The following is a 23,104-nucleotide window of genomic DNA, read 5'->3' on the forward strand; positions in this document are numbered from 1 at the left end:
GGCCCCCCGCAAATACCAAAAAAAATGGATCAACACGGAGGAAAACAATTTTAACGTGGGTTTACTATATGGACTTAACAACTTTATTAAGCTTCCATAATTCCAACAGTAGTGGTAGCCGAATGGGTTAAGGTGTCATTTAAAGAGTGATGAACCCGCCCAATGTATCAAAACTTTTTTGCAGTTTTTTTTTTTAAGAGTATTTTTATTTTTGCAAAACAGCGTTTGCCGGGTCAGCTAACAAACTCATAATATTGTATATTGTTGTCAAGAATACATATTTGTAAAATATAAAAAATTAACGGTGGATATAATTTTTGTTGTTTTTTCCTTTTATGGGTTAATAGTATATTAATATGTATTGTTTAATTTAAAATTATAAAGACATTTAATTGTTAATAGCTCAACCAGATATGAAATCATTCAATAGTTTTCAAACTGAACAAAGAAATGTTGGCCATCATATTATCAACTTATTTATTTATCAAGAACAATCAACTATAATATCATAGAGTGGAATTAATATAATGAGAACAATATTGCTAATAGAATATAATAAATAATAAATATTATATTATATTATCAGTATGTTATTGACTAACAAAATTTTGTAATTTGATATTTTTTTTGCTTATTACAATAATAAAAAATATTGTAATTTTTTCATTATTAATTATATTTCATATATTATGTGAGACTGTAAAATGTATTTTTGTTGTTGAGAGTATACAGTTTACAGTTGCTTTCTGCAAGCATTATACCACGAGGGGAAACTTCCCTTATTAAAAAGCGGCTACTGATGGCTATGCATATCAAGCACAGTTATCAATACTATTTTTGTAATAGCTACGTTTGAAATGTATACTTAGATGTTGTTGAAATTAAAGCTTGAGTGTAATTTAAGATTGAAGTGTTTAACATGGATAGTAACACGACTTTATGATTTTAATAATAGTATAATATAAATGTAACATATAATATGTACACAACAGATCTAGAAACAAATCGTATGACGTAATGTATATCCAAGTAACTCTTGTACACACCAAAAGCCCTATATTTATGCATCATTGACGTCATATAGTTATATAAATATATATTTATGTGTGTGAGTGTGTGACATTAATAAGTATTGCCTCATATTCTGATTGAAAGTTAAACAAAATGATACAATATAATTATTCTGATACGGGCACCCGTGTGCTTACAAGTTAACATTTTGTAAATATTGTATACCTCAACAGTTGTTAATAAAATAAACACCTAATTTTGACATCGTAAATTTTCAGAAGATAATAATATTCTATATCGGCAGCGCCATATCGATGCTTGTTTTTTTGTAGTTCTCTCGTTAATAACTATGATTTCTTACAACGTTTTTATAACACTATCGTTAGTGACAGTGATATCTATTATAAACTTTAGTGATGCTGAAAATGAAGGTAACAACTAACAATGTTTTTTTTAATTTTACACTTAAATTTAAATATGAAATTGAAATAAAATGATATTAAGATTTTTATATTTTACATATTTTAGTAATTATTAATTGTTAAAATGTTTACTGGTCTTATACACTTTTTATAAAATACAATAACATTTTGTAACGAAATAATCAATTAAAATTACTATTATGAACTTAATAAAATATAATGTATATATAATTAAATTAAAAAAAAATTATTTTATTAGAATTTCACAGTAAGTATATTATAGATAATAAATATTAAATTATAGAGGTAAAATATAATATATTTTTATTTTAATCACGTTTCATAAAAAAAAACATTTTTCAAAGCCCGAAAGGACTTATTTATTCTTTGCTAATAATATTCTAAGACAATTGGTTAATTAATATAAATTTGCGTACATTCTAATAATTCTAAATTATTGTGTTACATTAATGTAAAAAAAAATCGATGTTTGCGTAATAAGAATAATTATTTATTTTTTCCACATCGTATAAACAGTTATAATATTTGTAAAACTACGTCTTTAAATTTAAAATCTGTAACAATAAACCGTAAAAGTGCTTATTTAATAATAAGCATATATTCAATAATAAAAAATATGTATTTTTCAAAATATATAATATCTACCAATCAATATTACGATAGGTAAATTTCTTAATTTACCCATGATATTTTTAAAAATAATTTCATTGAATTTTTATTGTATTTTTTAAAAGAAAAAATATTCTTGATTCGGTAAAATTCAGTGTGAAATAAACTTATACATACTTAACAATATATATAATTTTGCTAAAATTCAAAAATAATATCTGACAGAGTGAACTTAGCAGTGGCCAGTATGGTATATTTCGCATGTGATTAATTGCATCTGAGTCTACATATTTAATATATACAGTTATTAAAAAAGCTAAAAGTATGAAATAAATAAAATAGTTATAGTGTGAATAACGTAAAATATTCGTTATTGAAAAATATGATCTGGTAACATAAGAGATATTTTGAAGAACAATCAATTATAATAATATAATAATATATGTTATTTCTTTAGTTATATCCATTCAGCGACATAAAAATTAATTTTAAAATCTCTATTTGTATATTGTCATTTATGCTTATTATATTAATTTAATTAAGAGTTTGTTATTTTGTTTAGATTGCTGTGGTAAGGGACGTTAAAATATTAAACTTTTCGTGTTAAAATTAATTTATACACTTTAATCACGATAAATAAAACAAATATTACGTTGTTTGCATACCTTTAAAATACTTATATAATAAGGTCAGTGAATGTAAATCGTGTAATAAAATTGAATTTAAAATTTAAAAAAAAAACCAAAATCTTTATTAATGTTTGCGAAGTTAACCCCACCTATTTTCTCTTATTTTCTTCAAACATTCACAAATATTTTAGAACTTATTTTTTTTTAAAACACATTTTTGCATTAATTATTTGAACATTAATATTGACTTGAAGATAGTTTCCATAAAATATTTTTTTTCAATATATTTTATGTTTTTAAACAATATTATACATATTATAATTCCAGTATTTATTTTTCAGAAGCTTTAAAGGGGTCTCAGTTTGGTAGTAAGTATCTAGTTAGTATAACTTTATGATAATAACTGCAACTTCTGAATAAGCTATTTGTTAAAATCACATGTTATACAAATTCAATTTTTATAAATATTGCTTTTGTGTTATTCAGATAAAATAGGTTTAACTATTTTATAATGTTTGTAAATAATCTAATTTACAAATTAAAAATGAATTTACGTTTTAAACTAATTATCGTTCAACTAAATTATAAATTTACTTGTAATATATAATTTTTTATAGACAATGGATATAAAAACTATTGTAGTGTAATGCGATTTAGTAAGTTGCTTAGCCATTATGTTAATCTATAAATTAAAATTACGTCATACATAAATTACATATAATAAAGAATATTTACAAGCTGTGTATGAATAGTACTATAATCAAATCTGATAATAATTTATAAGATATTTATTATTATATCAACATAATGTTACAAAGACATTAGCAAACCTAATAATTTTGTTGAAAATTCTCCAGGAATCACTATTTTTAGGTACCTTATATTATTAATAATAACAGTAATATAAATAAAATGGTCTTCTATGAAACTTATGAATTATTAGGATTTAAGAGTTGTGGCAGTCTAATACGTTGTGGAGTGTAGAAAAATGGCAAATGTAAATCGATGGATACCTACCTAATATGCTAGTTGAGCTCCCTAACGAATAAGTACAGATCGAACAATTGATGATAACATTCATAACTTAAATTATAGATGTCTATTTAGTGAAATATTAGATATTATTTTGAATCAAATTAAGAGTAGATTTTCATCAAAAGGAAACTTGGTAATTTTTTCATTACTTACTTCTGAGTTGTATCAAAACATAATAAAGTATTTCCTGTTAATGAACTTAAGGGTTTATAGTAGCACTATGAAAAATTCCTTGATATTTGAAGGTTAAAAAAATGAGTTACTACGTGTTTTGTACAGTTCAGCAGAAATTAAAGATAAACCAATTTTTGAAGTAATCAAAAACATGAATTAAAATAATTTAGACTTAGGACTGAATGAAGTATTTAAACTAGCTTAATTAATTGATACGATTCAATGTACAACAGTATCAAGATGCTACTATAGCAGTTGGTCCCAACTTTTTTCATTCTACGCCCCACTTGTATATTTACTAAAATATCATACCCCCTCCTTAAAATAGTTAAGTCGAATTTTTTTTTTTGTAAGTGGTACTAATAAATCATACAAAGTAATAACTATATATTATACAATATACAACTATTTACTTTTATAATTTTCACATAAGACCTATAGGCTACTTACATCTAAGGACTTATCATGATTTAAAAAGGATTTGTTTAAAGTTATACAGAATATTTACAACCTGTGTTCAAATAATACTGTAAACAAATGTGATAATTTATAAGAGTTTTTTTATTATACCAATAATAGGTTTTTATATCAACATAATGTTACAAAGACATCCGAAGACCTAATAATTTTATTGAAAATTAAACTGGAAAAACTATTTTTAGGTACCTAATATAATTAATAACAGTAATAAAAATACAATAGTCGTCAAGAGAATAAAAACATATTGCAGGTCTACCCAAAGTCAAGAAGTTTATATTGACTTCTCTCGAATTATTATCGTTTGAAAAAAAAGTATTAGAAGATTTAAAAATGAGTCCTGAATTTTACGATAAAGTAACAGCAAAGTTCGTTGAAAAAGAAAGAAGAATTGACATTATTTATGAATGAATACAAATTTGTGTATTATTTATTAATTATAAATTGAAAATAGAACTATAATACATTATGATAAATGAGCATTCCCATACATCGGAATCAGCATTCGTCACGGCAATTACTTATATATTTTATCTTAGTATAGATTATATAAATAATCTGTCTAACAACGGCTTAATCGTTTTTTTTTTAACTTGTTCAAAATTTTCTAAAGCATCTTTGCGTTGCAAACCTGAAGTATCAAACTTAATACTTTCAACAATAATCAAACAATTTGTTTTTATATTCTTTAAATGGTTAATTTTATATATATATATATTTATTTTTACAAAATTGAAGTATATTTTTTATTTTAGATTCTGAACGGAGTAATGAATGTATTGATTTTGCAATGATGTATTTTTGTGCTTGTCATAACGCTTTGGAGTAGTATAGTGCTTTGATTGTTTACTTAAGTCCCTCTTTGAAAATCTAGTTGTTACTTTTAGAGTGTAAAAAGTAAAAAATTTCTAGTGGTTTTCAAAAGCGTCAGGATAAACCCTGTAAAAGTAATGGAAAAACGGGAATTCTTACGTATAACCACTATTCGACAAAATCGATTTTATGATTTTGCTGTAACTCAAAAACAAATAATTCTAAATACTTGAAATTTTCACAAAATATTTATATCAGCGTTATCTATTTACGATCAAATTATTTAGAACTTTCCAAACTATTTAAAGACTTTTGAAATTTTCATTTTTCTAAAAAAATTTTTATGAAATCCTGATAAAAAAATGTGGCTTTTCAAAAAATCTTTAATTGAATACAAGGTTTTTTATAACTTTTTTTTTCAAATAACTGTAAAAAAAAATTCCAGTGTCAATATTGAAAAAATTTTATGAGCGTATGGAATTTATTTTTTTACGCAATTGTGTAAAATAACGATATATTACAATTTGAATATAGGTAATAATATAATATATCCTACTAACCAGCCGGCAAACAAAACTACTCGTCTATTATTGAACATTCTCACCACCGAATGGTATGCACATTTTTCGATATGTTTGTATATACATGGGAGGGGGAGGAGGTGAGAGAAATTAAACCTGGAAACAGTAGATAGTGTTCAATTGGATGCGCGAGTGAGATGCGTTCTTTTCGCAAACAAATTCGCTTGTAGAAAAAATAGCAAGTGTGTATCAAGCGCTAGGTTCGGTTGACTACATAATATATTCATCATAATACAGACTGGCTAGATAACTGTCTGTGTCTTTCATCTTCCAGTTTATTGTCAGACCATTCGTAAAAATTTAAATAAACGTGAAAATAAAAATGTGTTCAAAAGTCACAGTAATATATTATGATATTTTTATATTATGCATTAGAGATGTATTTTTATATAGACTTTGAACAAATTATTAAACGAAGTCTATATTAATATACGAACCGTGGCACATGAGATGGAGTCATAATTTATCAATGTTTATAATATAATGTTTAATAATACTTAAAAAGCAATATTTCTATCTCATGATTTACATAGTATTATATGATAGCAGTTGACTGAAATTTAAATAATAACCATTACAGATAAATCTGAGGAGTTTATAAACAGTGAGCAAATTTTACGAGGTTGGAAACCAATCAACGACGGTAAGTTTTTAAGTTTTTTATTGTGAATTACGTATTTTTTCTTTTAAATTGTGTTAACAATAATTAAGTATTTCAATAATTTAGCTTTTTCATGTTGATCAATAATGCCAGAAAAAGATTATGCTAATAATACACCTATTTATTTTTTCTTCATTCTTATTAAAGTCTGCATAATATAATAATTGTTAAAAGTACGATGATCTAGAAAAGAGTGATGATTACAAATTAATGGTTATATCACGAATATCCAAGTAAATATAGTTGATTAAAAAGGGGACTAGTAGAAAGGATATTTTTATAGATGTGTATCAACGTAAATATACATTTTTTAAAATTATAAATCTATTATAGTTTCTACAATTTTTTGTTTTTACAATAATTCTAACAATTACAAATCACAAAATAATTTTTGTTTTGTTTTATTTCTTGATTGCATTTGAAAATATGATAGCATTTTAATATAATTAAAAGTATATAGGGAAGTTTGGATAACTCAATTTTATTGACAAGTGATTTGAACGTTGTTACGCATACTAACTGTGGCGGTCAGCCAATTAATCCGAACCGCATTTAATTACAGCAATTTATGGCCAACACACAATATACTATAATGCTCATTATACTACGTGCCCCTATTGAACCAATTTATTGAGCCTTTATTCTACATAAATATATCACTAGGCGAAATTGGAAAAACTTTGGGTACTCTGTAAATAAAAAATTATTAAATTTATTCACCAAAGAAGTCTAATTAGCTATTAGACTAATACTTATTTATCTAACATAAACCCAGTTAAATATGACCTACAGAAAGCATCAAGGTTAGGTTATAAACTTTAAATAATTAAAAATTCAGAATTGTAAATATCCATGGTTGTAGACAGCCGCATCTAGGATAAACTTATTTAAAATACCAATAAAAGTAAAAACATATTTTATTTTTTATTTGTAAGATAGTATTTTAACATAGTTATAAGTTATAACTTATAACAATAGGGAAAATAAGGAGAAAAAATTCTATAAAATTTAACATAAATCAGTGAGTGATAGTCTATTATCTGTTGTATTTCTTTAGAACAGATAGTATATCTTTTACTTTCGATTTCGATTTCTGTGGGTAGTATTAGTTTTATTCGTTTGTGCTTTAAACTTCTGTTGTAAAGTTGTTTTCAAAGAATTGAGCCGAAACTTTGCATTTTTCTAGGTTTTTTCATATTATTATTTCAGCTTCAAGAGAGGGAATCATCCCATTATCGTTGTATTAGGATTCTCTTTGGTTCTATTCATAGGGTATCGTCTCATTCTAGTTTTAATAGATATATTTTATAAGACTCATAATAATATCTATATAGTTATCAAAGTCCGTGCCTAGTTAAGTGGATTAGACTTTTTATGATTTCAGGTATTCTTTGGCAGATTTTTCTTATTTTGTGTTTATATTTAAGTAATTTTGGAAGATGACAAGGAAGCAGAGTAAATATAATAGTAACTTCATTTAGTATAATTCGTTTTTTAAATTTATCGTTGTATGCTTTCTATTCATTATGATATTTTGCGTGGTTTGTTAACCAGTGATTAATTTTCATCTATGATTTACAATTCTGGGTAGGTAATTCTCAAGAACCTTCATCAAAGTTATAATTTTTATCCAACAAATTAAAAAAATAATTGTTTATTTATAGTTCGAATAGTAAATTAGACCGATAAGTCAGTTCTGCTAAAAATATTATTCTCTAAGTTATTAGTTATTACCATTCATGTAACTAGCACATACTATACATTTATTAAAATTCATATTTACAATAAAAATAATAATTAAACATATTGTACTAAACATTATAGATATTTACATAAGGTTTTTCAATGATATCAAACAACAAAAATGTGATAAGCTTGGTAAGTACATATTATAATTCTAAAATGTAATTTTTTCTATAATAATTTATATAATTGAATTCAACTCAACAATTGCAATATTCAGATATACTTTTTTTATAATACTGAACACGTAAAAATAATGTTATCTACTAAAATAAGATCTTTGTTTTCATTTATTACAGATCCTCCAAAATCTCCATACCAATATTGTTCTGACCTCGGTAAGCAAAGAAAAATATAAAAATTCAAATTTTAGAAATGTGCAATTTTCAGATATAATATTTTATGACGTATTTTATATATAAAAACACGTCTAAAATACATCTATATTCTTAGTGCACTGTAAGAATAATATATTTATGTAAAAACTTGTTATTTATTATTAATTTTATTATTATTGTTTTTTAATATTAATATTTGTCACAATTCAGAGCGTTTATCTCCAGAGAGTGAAAATATAACTAAACAAATTAAAGGTATTATTACAATATTTTAAACTGCAATATATTTTCAATATCATATAATATACATTGCAAAGAATTTTATTAATTTATTTTGTCAACATACAATTTATAACAATTATTAAGGAATACGTAATTCGTAATTATCAAACTATGATAATTTATCGATACTGAAAATTTATTTTTATCGTTTAATAAAAAATAAAACAAAATTTTAACACTAAGATATTATACATGATATCAATTACCTATAACTATGAACTGAAAGGCATTAATAAATAATACAATTTTAAAGTCATAACAATTGTTTCATGAAAATTGAACGCAGTGCACACAAAATGAAAGCGTTCTTTCCCATCAATGCTTAACAAAGATGTCGATATGGTATAATTTACAATTTTAGAATTTATTAATAATAAATTGATTTTTTAACAGATCTCTTTATTCGATCAATATTAAGAAGTAAGCTATTTATGCAACAAAACATAAAAATATTAATTATTTATTATTTTTTTTTTTTTTTTGAAAAAAATTGTACGAAGTTCTATTACTAAATTTAAATTCGCCATAATTTGGATTAGATTTGTATGTTTTAATTTTAAAATGATTTATTTTTATTTTTCTATCATCACTTTTTGGGAAAGTAATATTGTTTTGAGTTTTTGAAAAGCGATTCATGCAAAATAGCGGATTAAGTTGCTACTTTGTGAAATCCAATGTCAGATATTGTCAATAATTATTGTGATTACCAATGTTGTTCTGATCTCCGAAAGAAAAGTAAAATATATAAAGTATATTTTAGAAATGTGAAATTTGTTAATATAATATTGTATGACGTATGTTCTAATATATACCTTAGAATGATAAGAAAATATTTTACGTTTACGTACAATATAATATTTGGATATAACATAGAATAAATTCAAATTGTATATTATGTAAGAAAGTTTAAAGTTTCCACACTAAACTTATTTTATCATTAATTTTTATTATACCCTTATGAATTATTATATTGTAACTTAAATTTCATATTTTTAAGAAGTTCTCTCCAAGCACAAACTTTGCTTATCCAGGGTGCCTAGATAGTTGATGAAAAATATTTAATATTGTAAAATTAAATATAAATACAAGAATGAATTTATTTTAGATATGTTAGAGCCTTTTATGATATATTATTTTTTTAAATTGTTGTTTATTCTTTTTGAATATTAATATTTGTCAAGTACTTGTCAGTACGTTATATTTAAAAAACAAATATTTAAACTTACAGCTTCAGAGAGTGAAATAAAAATTAAAAATATTAAAGGTATTATTACAATATTTTAATCTATTATTTATTTTTCCAAAATATAATTTATAACAATTATTGAGGAACACGTACATCGTAATATTATCAAACTCTATAATGATTTATCGATACTGTGAATATAGATTTAATATATTATAGAATAGGTACATTAATATGTAACTATGATAATAATAGTTTGATTTTTTCTAGCGTGTACAGGTAAAATATACAAATTGTTTGATTTATTTAATATACTTTACTTTCAATGATAGGAAAGTTATTTTTTGTATTTTTGGTAAATTATCTTAATAAAAAAATGTAATAGTCAGAAAATAGTGAATAATATACAAAATATCATGACACACAAAATTATGGTTCATAAATAATATATCTTAAATTTTGAATTTATTATAATAATGTCAATTAAAGGTAAGTATATACATCTAGCTTTTGGTTTTTTTTTTAAAGTCTATCACAAAACATTTTGTTTTATAAAAAATGAAACGAAGTTTTAACACTAAGTACTAAGATTTTATACAGTATATTATTTACCTATAACCATTGATTATAAAATACTATACTATAACTATGAATTGATATTGTTTAATTTGTTGAACGGGAAATTAGGTATACATTTTTTTTAATTTCGTACATTCGCACTTAATTTTTGTTATAATATGAAACGGTACTTACTATAAAGTACTATAGCCGTTCACCATTAATATGAATGCAACTGTGTTATATATAATAATTGATCCTTTATTTCTATTTATATAATATTTATGTGTTACAATATTCGGGGAGGGGAAATATTTCTCCCGCTTATTTTTATATAATACGAAGGGAGTTCGCTGTTTTTTACAAATTTGTGGATGGAACAGATAATTGGACAAGGCCCGCTTAGATAAGTGGCGTCTAATCACAATCGCTGTTCGGATGAGCGAGGCCTAGGCAGGCGCGCTTGGGGGGACTCATTTTGTCAAGGTTGTCCTGAAAAGGACAATTTATTTTCCACCTTGAAAGTCTTCTGGTTGTATATCCAAATGATAAGTCCTAGCGTCTGGTTGTCGCCACTGTCCGTATCTCGCAAGCTCTTCGCTGCTGTTCGCTCCACCGGGCCAAATATCTATGCCGCCTGAATCTCTTGGTGGCGCATCGAGTATCCGCGTCGGAGTTCCGGTCTAAGCCATTCTCCGACGTCGAATATAACGAGAGGTTACCACCTAGATAATTCCGTGGAATAGATATATTAGGCAACCGGCAATACACGGGATCATATATCGGTCGTCTTTCGCTGGTCGGAGCACTTGAACGTCGTGGACAGGAGTCGGAGTCAGCGTCGTCGTTGGACCGTGCGATCGTTTTGTGGCGATGCTCTATGAGAGTTGCACACGGGATCGTTGATATTGATCACGTGATATTTCTATGATGTAAGGAAGTACTTGTAATTCCTTTCTAAGTCCAACTTTTGGTGTTTTTACTCTCGTTCTGTCCTGTGATTGGTTCTACTCGTCCTGTGTTGTGATTGGCTGTCATAAATAATAGATGTTGGCTCTGTTAAGAGCCTTTTTTGTAGTGATTCTTTCTGTGCTGTTACAAATAATACATTAAAAATCTTTTTTTTTATTTGTATCACAAAATCTTATATACTATAAAACGCCAACTATGAAATTATAACAAAATAAAGAATTATAAATATCAAGACATTTAAAAGTCACATATAATTAACAATAACACAATTTTATTTTTGAGTATAAATTAAGACATCATTTTTGATGTCGATTGTTGACCGTTGATTGTCGCGGTCTCACGTATACTAAAGTTTTAAATCGAGATATCGACGGACAACGGCCGTATCGTTTTATATTATTATCTAATATCTTAATACCTTAAAATCTCCTGATATCATTTTCACTTTATCAATTATCGGTGTTCCGAACAGATATTCATTCTTAAATAATACAATTTTAAATTCATAACATTATTTTCATGAAGATTGAACGCATTTTACACAAAATGAAAGCGTTCTTTCCCATCAATGCTTAACAAAGGTGTCGATAACTTTAAATTAATTAAATAATATTTTAATCAATTTTTTAACAGATTCAATACTTCAATCATTTTTTACAAGTAAGCTATTTATAATTTTTTTTGTGAAAACTGTAACTTTGTACTGTCTAGCTATTGTTTAAAAACCACTTAACGCGAATATACTTTGTACGGGTAGGGTAAAATTATTCATTTCAGATTTTCATAATGCGGACACTTTGTACTATTAAATGCAAAAAGTATATATTGTAAATATAAATTATAAACCTAAGTAGTTATTGTGTATAATGTCAATTATTAAAATGTAAAAATTCAATATTACTAACGTAAAAAATCTAGTACGTAATCAATTTTTTACAACTATATTACCAAAAGTTATGTTAAAAAGAAAATTAAAAATGTATACAATATAAATACCTATAAATAAATAATAATATTGAAAAAAATCTTTTAAAACTCCATGTTATACATAATATGGCCAATGTATACCTAGTAAGGAATTTAAAAATATATTATTTTCTTTTTTTTTGATGCTATTCTTACATAAATTTAATATAGTTTATTATTGTCACCAGCATTGGATTTTTGTCTCTTATAAATTTTTAAGGAGATTTTTGTTTCGAATAGATTCTATAATGATTCTATAATGATATTTTATATAGGTATACTTAATGTATTCGTATATAATGGTACAAAGTGTCTGTGTTCTGCAATCTTAATTTTTATCCAACCTTACTAAATGTCCGCGTTTTGCACTATTAATGCTCAGTCGATGTCCAAAGTGACCTAGAACTTTTTTATTGCCATCACTTTCTGGGACAGTGAAAATGATTCGATTTTAAAAGATAGCGGTTGTTTCTGGTAGAAAAGTGGATCAAGTTGTTACTTTATGAAATACAATGTTAGATGTAGTCAATAACTAAAACTAGGAAAAACAAAAAAGAAAATAAAGAAAAACGGGCATTTTTAAAATCAATTTTGTTTTTTTGATTAAACTCGCAAATGAATGACTATGTGTATATTCTGGAAACCAAAGGTTTATAATATAATTTTTAAAATATTTCAACTCTTACCAAGTTATTAATAGCTATTTAAAATGTTCAATTGTTTCACTTTTTTTATTTTTCTCATTATTCATGGAAACTTAATACTTCTACGTATGTATATATACTTTATAGTAATTTGAATTTAATTATATAAATTTAAATTTTTCATAAATTTTAAGATATTATCTATTTTTATTATAGTTTGAATTTTCAGAAAGATGTTAATAAAATTTGATTTTTTTAAAATGATATAATGTGGTATAAATATATTATAATTTAATAATAATTAAATATTAATCATAAAATAAAATATGCAATATTGTTGGAAAAAAGTATTTAATTCTACCATAAATATTAAAACTAAAATAAATAATATTAATAGCTGTGTGGAAAAAAAACAAATTGTCATGAAATATTCTTTGTCATAAACTCGTATGTAAAGATTGACTGATCGTCTCAGCATCATTTTTCATAGACGATGATATTTCATTAAATTGGAATTTCAACGTAAAAATATTAGCATCACATACATTTCTACTTCATAAAAACATTTAGAAATGTTTTATGTATCTGTGCATTTTCAGTGGTTTGAACAATTGATTAGCCATGTTAAATTATATGTAAAGAAAGGATATTATAAAATACAGACATTTTTGCTACTAATAATATAATATCCGGAATAATATAAATGTTTAACACATTAAGGATTAAAAATTAGCAATTAAATTTCTTTTTATGTATTAAAAATTGATAAATATATACGGTTGAGTGTTCTAGAATCTAGAACATTCGGCTGTCTCAGCGTCTAGAACTTTCGAATATTATTATGTATAACATGTATTGTCAGCTGTTTGGAAACTTGATTACTTATGTTAAATTATAATATTTTAAGACAGAAAATTTCACTGCCTATACAATAATAATCAAAATAATATAAATGTTTAACATATCAAGTGTTAAAATTTGGTAATAAAATTTCAGTTTTATGAATTGAAATGAAAAATATAAATAATAGATGGACTATTATATGGCTAATATTAATTATTATGTATTTATTAGATGATCCATACATCAATATCATGGGAATGTTAAAATTTCGTAAGAAAATTATTATACAATTTTTTAGTGCATAGTACCTAGACTTTAGTTTGATACTTTGAATCCTATGAACCAATTAGTTTAGACATAGTAACACAGTTAATTAAAGTTATTCGTATTCACTTTATTAGAGGCTAATAATTATAACACAGCAGGTAATAACAAATCAAAAAATAAAGTATTTATTAAATCTTTACTCTTCCTGGAATAAAATGCTATATGTATACTACTTCTGAGTACTATGATGAATTGATTATTAATAAATAATTACATAAATATTATAATTCTTAGCAGTACATTTAATAACATATAATTTCTTTGTTAAAGACGATTTAATAAAGGACAAGCTGATATCAGGTAATTTTTATTTTAATATTTGTTTATGTATTATAATACGTATTTTAATAAAACTATACTGTACAATTTTTATAAATTTGAGATTGAGGATCATTGATCATATTTCATTTTCACGTTCTATTTTAGAAAATTAATAAAATGTCAGGACATATTATATCAATTACAAACCTTACTAAAAAAATGAATAAATAATTATAATAAAAAAATACACACAAACAGATATATTTATATATTATTCTATATTAGTGTACTCCAACAAGAAATAAATGTCTAAATATAACTATATGTCATAATTATATTAGTAATAAATAGTATAAAAAATTAAATAACAGAATTGAGAATAGTATAATTTCATTATTCACAGTACTTACTCATCAAAATGTAAACATTTTTGGTTTTAGATAATCAAGTAAACTATTACAGGTCTCTCGATATTTATTTTAAAAGAATGAAAGGTACGTTTAATGGTATAATACGTTTGAATTTTAATCTACATCGACTATACTAAAATATTATAAATAAATAAATAAATAAAATAAATAATATTATTGTGGTAAATAACCAATCATAAAATAAATTGTTTATATTTTTACATGACATATAAATCGTGTTGCCATGTTGGTATAGTAAATAGTATGCATAACGGCAAAAAGTTTTAAGTTATAAAGTATCTTTAATATTTATTTTTTTTGTGAATTCCAACAAACATTAAAATCTTAATGTTTTTGTTTGTATACAATATAGTTTTATCAAAATTTAAATTTCAAAATTCAAATTTCTATAAAAATATTTTGCAGTTTTTTACGTGGAGTAGTATTTTTATTACATAATATTACATATTATAAATAATATTTAACAATTAGCTAAATATTAAAAATATTATGGTAAATTTAACTTGATAAAATACTTTTAGAGGCAATTAAATTTAATATTGTTTTTATTTTTAGATGCAGTCGCAAAAAATTTAACCGTCATAGAATGGTGTAAACAACAATTTAATCCCAGCATCGAGAATCAATAAATATACAGTACATACTAGGCATTTAGATAAGTGTTTTCAATAAATAATTGTATTTAATTAATTATCTTTTATTGTATTTTAAAATGTTTAACATTGAAAAAAGCCATTGAATTAACTCTTGATGTCTAATTAAATATGTTTAAGTGTATTCAAATATAATATAATATTTAGAACAATAGTTAATCAGCCCTTATTATTTTATTAACATTAATTTATTAAACAAAAGCTTGATCATTATTTAAAATATATATATATATGTACACAGGTGTGAGATACAATAACATATCTCGTTTTTTTGTTAACTTATAAATAAACGTACCACAAAATTAAATCGTTTATGTTATTTACTGAATACTGATACCCATTATAAACATAAATCAGCATTGTAATTAGTTATTAATTTATTATTATGTAAGGTAGTAATAAGGTACTGCGGTGATCGTTTATTGTACCAATAGATACGACGGGGTACGTCGCTGGATGTGCTCAGTCATAATTGAAAATTGTGTATCGTTATAATAAACATATATACTTGTAAAATACGAGTATAATAAATTAGAGACGAATGGTATTGATGAAAAGACTATCGGTCGGCTAACCTTGCAAACGTCTACGAGGAGTACATGCTAAAATATTTTAATATGTTAAAATCTATTTAAAGGATGATAGAAAAGATGACTTATAACGTGTTATCAATTTACCACATAAATATGAAAAAAATAATATATAATAATAACAAATACCTAATAATAATGTTCATTGACCACAATTCTACGTAATTGTATAGGTACCTACTATACCTACAGCCTATACCTGTTATTTATAATAGTTTAATATACATACACAGTTGGTTATAGCATAAATAAACTTATTAAAATTTATTTTAAATGTATTTACTATAGAGAAACTATACTTGTAATACCTACACAGGTAGGGTCTGAGCTAAAGTCTGAAATACAATTTATTTAAAATTAAGCAACTAGAAGAAATTTGCACAGCTGGGCTACAACAGTGTACACTGTACACTCTACACAACCTATCATTATTTACAGAAACCTATCATTTCTTAATTTGTCTATGAGCTACTCACGGAACGTGTAAATTTACAACCAGCATTGGTCTAAAATGTATGAAAAATACGTGTGCTTCGATCCCCTTAAACGCTAATGCGCTATAGTGTAATATGAAAACCTGTAATTAATATTTTTAGACCGTCTATGTTACTAGAAGATGTATATTAATAAACGTCTACGTGTATTGTCAATACATTCGTAGTTGTTATTAAAATAAATAAGCACCATATTTTAATCTTTTTTCGCACCACAATATGTATGCTTGTATTTTGTACTTAGTTTAAATTTTTGGGTTATCTATGTCACTAGAAAAAGTATATTAATAAACGCTTACGTGTATTGTAAATGTATACTTAGTTGTTATTGAAATAAAAAAGCACCAAATTTTAGCATCATACCTTTTTAGAAAATAATAATATTCTTTTTTCGCACCAATATATGTATGCTTGTATTTTGTACTTCTCTCATCAAAAACGATGATTTCTTATAAGGTTTTAATAATATTGTCAGTGACAGTGATATCTATTATAAACTATACTGATGCTATTGACGAAGGTAACAAATAATAACGATTTTATAATTTATATTAAAATTAAAATATGAAATATTAAGTAACACTAATTTTAATGTAATGTATATAATTTATTTATTAAATTTTAAATTATATACTGACCTTACACTTTTATTATAAATTACAATGATATATTGCTACAAAAAAAAAAAAAACAATAATTAATTGTAATGGCTAATATGGACATAATATATAAAGTAAATATATTATCATTAAATTTAATAAATTTTATTTTATTAGAAGAGTATAAAAGTAAGAATATTGATTTTAAATATTAAATTATAAGGGTCAAATATAATATATTTTAATTTTAATCACATACCATAAAAAAAAACCATTTTTTAAAAGGCAGAAAGGACTTAATTATTTTTCGATAATAATAGTCTACAAAAATACAATTGGTGAATGAATTTATAAATTTGCATATATAGAATAATTCAAAATTATTATATTACATTAATATCAAATAAAAATTCGATTTTAGGTGTTAAAAATAATTATTTATTTTTTCCACATCATATAGTTATATTATTTGTAAAAATAAGTCTTGTAAATGTAAATTTTATTAACAATAAACTGTAAAAATTTTTATTAAAGTACAATAGTAATAATAAAAAAATATGTATATTGTATATTTACACATTTTATTTTAAAAATCAATTTCATTGAATTTTTCTTTTATTTTTGTAAAGAAAATTGTTGATAAAGTACAAATCAGTGTGAAGTATTATAAATTCACTTATACATATATAACAATAAAATATGTAACTAAGCTAAAATGAAGACATTATATTATAATACCATAGTGACTAATATAGTGGGGTATATTTTATACATTATTTAATGCATCTAAACCTATATATTTAATATAATATACAATGCCATTGTATTTTGAACAAAAATCAACTATACAAAAAAAATGCTCTCTCTTAATTTACAAACAAATCATACGCCCACTACTCACCTACGCATGTCCAATTTGGTGCAATTGCGCAGCCACGCACATAAAAAAATCCAAACTGTCCAAAATAAAGTACTCAGAATAATTACTAACGCCTCGTGGTTTGTTAAAAACGCAAATATCTACAAAGACTTCTAATACAGAATATCGAAGATCATATGAAAACTGTAGCAAAAAATTTCCAATGCTCTCTTCCAAATTCATCAGGTGCAGTCCATTATAATCTTCTCAATCACCCAACTCAACGTCGATTAAAACGAGGTCGTCCCCACTACCTCGTACGCTAAACCACCACCACAACACTCAAATCTTCTTACTACACATGCGCTCCCAAAGCGCCCAAAAAAGTTATCCGCTCTGTTATATTAAGTTTTAAATTTTAAACATTGTAAATATTATTATTTATGTAATTTATATTTTAGATATATTTATCCCTTAGTTCTTACATAAAAATATTTATAATTCTCACGTTAATATGCTAAAACTATTGTAATTTACCTAAATATCCATTGATATAGATAGCCTATGCCTAGGAATGTCTTATTTGTACTAAATAAAAAAAATATAATATACAATCATTAAATAGCTAAAAGTATGAAATAAATAAAGTAGTTATTAGTCTTTAAATGTACTGTGTATATTTTAATAAAAAGTTTGTGTTGCGTAAAACGATTGTTATTTAAAAATCTGATTTCATAACATATGACATAAATATTTTGTAGAACAATAAAATATAATAATAGAATATAAATTATTTCAATTATAAGGGATGTCAAATTATTAAAATTTATTTAAACAATTATTTAACTATGATAAATAAGATATATATTATGTTTGCATACCTTTAGGAAATTTATACAATAGGGTTAATCGTGTAATACAATTTTAATTCAAAATATAAAAAAAAAATCTATATTTATCCACATCTAACATTTTTTTATAAACTATGTTACATTAATTTTATTGTAATACATATATATATATATATATTATTATTCATTTAATAAAATTTAAAAATTATAACTGATCTTATGTTCTTATTATAAATTACAATGATATTTTGTAACAAAATAATCAATAATAAATCATAATGGCTATTATGAACTTAATATAATAATATAATGTATACGTCATAATTAAATATAACACATTTTATTTTATTAGACTTTAAAAGTGAGTACCTATATAGATAATAAATATTAAATTATACAGGTAAAAACCTCTACATTTATATTTTAATCATATACAAAAAAAAAACAATTGTTCAATGACAAAAAGGACTTAATTATTATTTGTTAATAATATTCTAAGACTTATTCAAAATTATTTTATTATAAATTATAATATTAATGTAAAAAAAAATCGTTTTTTGCTTAAAAGAATAATAATTTATTTTTTCTAGATCATATAACATTTTATATTCTTTGTATAAATACGTTATGTAAATTTCAATATTATTAACAATAAACCGTAAAAATATTTATTAAAGTACAATAGATATAATCAAAAAATATGTTTATTTCAAAATATATAATGTAAACCAATCAATCTTATTTTTACACGTGTTATTTTTAAAAAAACAATTTCATTGAATTTTTCTTTTCTTTTTGTAAAGACAAAATATTATTGATTAAGTACAAATCAGTGTTAAATACTAAATTCACTTCTACTACATATTTAAAAATATATATGTAATTTTGATAAAATTCAGATATAAGATCTAACATAGTGAACATAGAAGTGGCCAGTAGGAAATATTTTATACGTGATTTAATGCATCTAAACTTATAAATTTGATGTATACAATAATTAAATAACTAAAAGTATGAAATAAATATAGTAGTAATTAGTCTTTAAATTTGCTGTGTATAACGTAATAAAAAGTTTGTGTTACGTAAAACGTTCCTTATTTTGATGTCATAAAAAGACAAATATTTGGAAGAACAATAAAATATAATAATAGTGTACGTTAAATCAGTTAAATACTTATATCCATTCAGTGACATGTGTTTTTAAAACAATTAAATCTCTATTTATATTTCATTAATGCTTATTATATTAATTTAATTAAGAGTTTGATATTTTCTTTAGAATGCTGTGGTAAAGGACGTTAAAATATTAAACTTTACATTTTAAAATTAATTTATATAATTAAACCACGATAAATAAAATAAATATTACATTGTTTGCATACCTTTAGAACGATTATTTAATAGGGTCAATGTAAATAGTGGAATGAAATTGAATTTAAAATTTAAAAAAACCAAAATCCACATCAAACATCGTATTATGAACTATCTTTATTCATGTCCGCGAAGTTAACATCATCAACTTAATCCTATTTCACTCAAATCTTCACAAATATATTGGAACTTATTTCTCCTAACATAAATTTTTTATTTCAAAATAGTTTTTACAAAATAATATTTTTTAATTTCAATATATTTTATATTTGTCAATATTATATTAATAACGTTTAAAACTAACAGATGCTCGAATATTATTTGAAAATTAATATTTACTTGAAAATAGTCTCCAAAAAACATTTTTTTTCAATATATTTTATATTTTTGAATATAATACATAATATAATACCTGTATTTAATTTGCAGATGCTTTAAATAAGTCCGGGCTTGATAGTAAGTATCTATTTAGTATAATTTCATGATGATGTCTGCAACTTCTGAATAAGCTGTTTGTTAAAATCGCATGTTATATAAATTCTATTTTTATAAATATTCCTTTTATGTTATTCAGTTAAATAGGTTTTACCATTTTATAACGATTGTAATTAATCTATTTTATAAATTAAATATAAATTTATTTTTTAAAATAATTAACGTTCAACTAAAATATAAATTTACTTGTAATACAAATTTTTTATAGATATGGGATATAAAAACTATTGTTATGTGATGCAATATGGTAAGTTACTTAGCCATATTAATCTATAAAATAAAATTAAGTAGTATGTATTTGTATGTTCTGAGCACTTTTGGGCAGGGAGATTTTAAAAGTTTAAGCAGGAGTTTCCCGCTCAAGCCATTTTTCTCCTCCTTGTATATCATACATGTTGGTTATACTATATTTTTTTTAAAAAGTTATAAATTGTTTATTTAATCCACTTTAGTTTAGTTAGTAATAAACCTTCGTTTGATCAAGTTCTGTTATTTTTTTGTTACAAATTTTTTTTTAGTAAGTGAATATTTTCAGTTTAAAAAAATGAATTTTCAAAAATTTAGCAACAATTTTTGCTCACTTGTTACTTTAGTACGAAACAATGTATATCCTGCACATCCACAATATACTATATTTTCGTCAAGATTGAAAACATTCAATTTGTTTCCACTAACTTCATTTTAAGATAAATATTCATTAGCTGAATGCGGTTTTATATATTCAGGAAAAAAAAAATTTCGTTAAATGTTTTTGCTGTGGACTTATCTTACATAATTGGAAAAAAGATGATAATCCATGGATCGAACACTCAAGATGGAATCCGAAATGTATATATTATGGACTATTATCAAAAGGAAATCAGTTTATTGAAAATGTGATAAAAAAATACGGTAATATTAACAATATTTGTGAATGTAATTGTAAATCTAGGTCATATGATACTGTTTGCTAACAAATTGTATGATTACTTCTAACTTTTTTATGCTATGATAAATAAATATTTTTAGATTTAGTACATAATATATGCTAAAAGGACGGATATCGAACACTGATTTTGATACAACGAGTGATGGATTCATATTATATGACGATGAGTTCTACCAATGGTGAACACTTTTTGAACAACAATAATTTTCTAAAATATTAAAAAAAAAAAAAAAATGTAGTAAACAGCTATTGTTTTGAAGTATGAATATGATCAGTAGGAAGCTTAGCTTAAACTAGTAATTTTTATTTACTTCTACATATTATGTACTAAATCTAAAAATATTTATTTATCATAGCATAAAAAAGTTAGAAGTAATCATACAATTTGTTAGCAAACAGTATCATATGACCTAGATTTACAATTACATTCACAAATATTGTTAATATTACCGTATTTTTTTTATCACATTTTCAATAAACTGATTTCCTTTTGATAATAGTCCATAATATATACATTTCGGATTCCATCTTGAGTGTTCGATCCATGGATTATCATCTTTTTCCCAATTATGTAAGATAAGTCCACAGCAAAAACATTCAACGAAATTTTTTTTTTCCTGAATATATAAAACCGCATTCAGCTAATGAATATTTTTCTTGAGATGAAGTTAGTGGAAATAAATTGAATGTTTTCAATCTTGACGAAAATATAGTATATTGTGGATGTGCAAGATATACATTGTTTCGTACTAAAGTAACAAGTGAGCAAAAATTGTTGCTAAATTTTTGAAAATTCATTTTTTTAAACTGAAAATATTCACTTACTAAAAAAAATTTGTAACAAAAAAATAACAGAACTTGATCAAACGAAGGTTTATTACTAACTGAACTAAATTGGATTAAATAAACAATTTATAACTTTTAAAAAAAAATACAGTGTAACCAACATGTATGATATACAAGGAGGAGAAAAATGACTTAAGCGGGAAACTCCTGCTTAAACTTTTAAAATCTCCCCGCCCAAAAGTGCTCAGAACATACAAATACATACTATTAAATTACGTCATAGGTAAATTACAGGTTAATTATATTACCCAGGAATCACGGTTTTTAGTTACCTGATATAAGTAATAACAGTAATATAAATACAAAATGGTCGTCCATGAAATTTATATGAATTATTAGGATTTAAGAGTTGTAACAGTCTGATATTTTGTGGGATATAGAAAAATAGCAAGTGTATATCGATAGCTATCTATCTAATGGATTAGTTGAGCTCC

At 23.9% G+C, this 23,104-nt stretch overlaps 1 protein-coding gene across 3 annotated transcripts; it reads left to right on the plus strand.

The window, feature by feature from the left end:
• The first annotated feature begins 1,134 nt into the window (after nucleotides 1-1,134).
• On the plus strand, nucleotides 1,135-15,944 carry LOC132923242 (uncharacterized). 3 transcript variants are annotated; one of them, XM_060987098.1, is made up of 8 exons: nucleotides 1,135-1,221; nucleotides 1,290-1,442; nucleotides 3,034-3,060; nucleotides 6,353-6,415; nucleotides 8,258-8,311; nucleotides 8,476-8,514; nucleotides 14,563-14,592; nucleotides 15,540-15,944. In XM_060987098.1, the coding sequence occupies exons 2-8, from the start codon at nucleotides 1,361-1,363 to the stop codon at nucleotides 15,611-15,613; spliced, it is 369 nt and encodes a 122-aa protein (XP_060843081.1). In that variant the 5' UTR covers nucleotides 1,135-1,221; nucleotides 1,290-1,360; the 3' UTR covers nucleotides 15,614-15,944. The 3 variants fall into 3 exon arrangements, with proteins under 3 accessions (XP_060843081.1, XP_060843080.1, XP_060843082.1); XM_060987097.1 differs by having other exon boundaries at nucleotides 1,151-1,442; XM_060987099.1 differs by lacking the exon at nucleotides 14,563-14,592 and having other exon boundaries at nucleotides 1,156-1,442.
• Nucleotides 15,945-23,104: the final 7,160 nt, after the last annotated feature.

This window comes from Rhopalosiphum padi, chromosome 2 (genome assembly GCF_020882245.1).
Source record: "Rhopalosiphum padi isolate XX-2018 chromosome 2, ASM2088224v1, whole genome shotgun sequence".
Taxonomy (NCBI): Eukaryota; Metazoa; Arthropoda; class Insecta; order Hemiptera; family Aphididae; genus Rhopalosiphum; species Rhopalosiphum padi.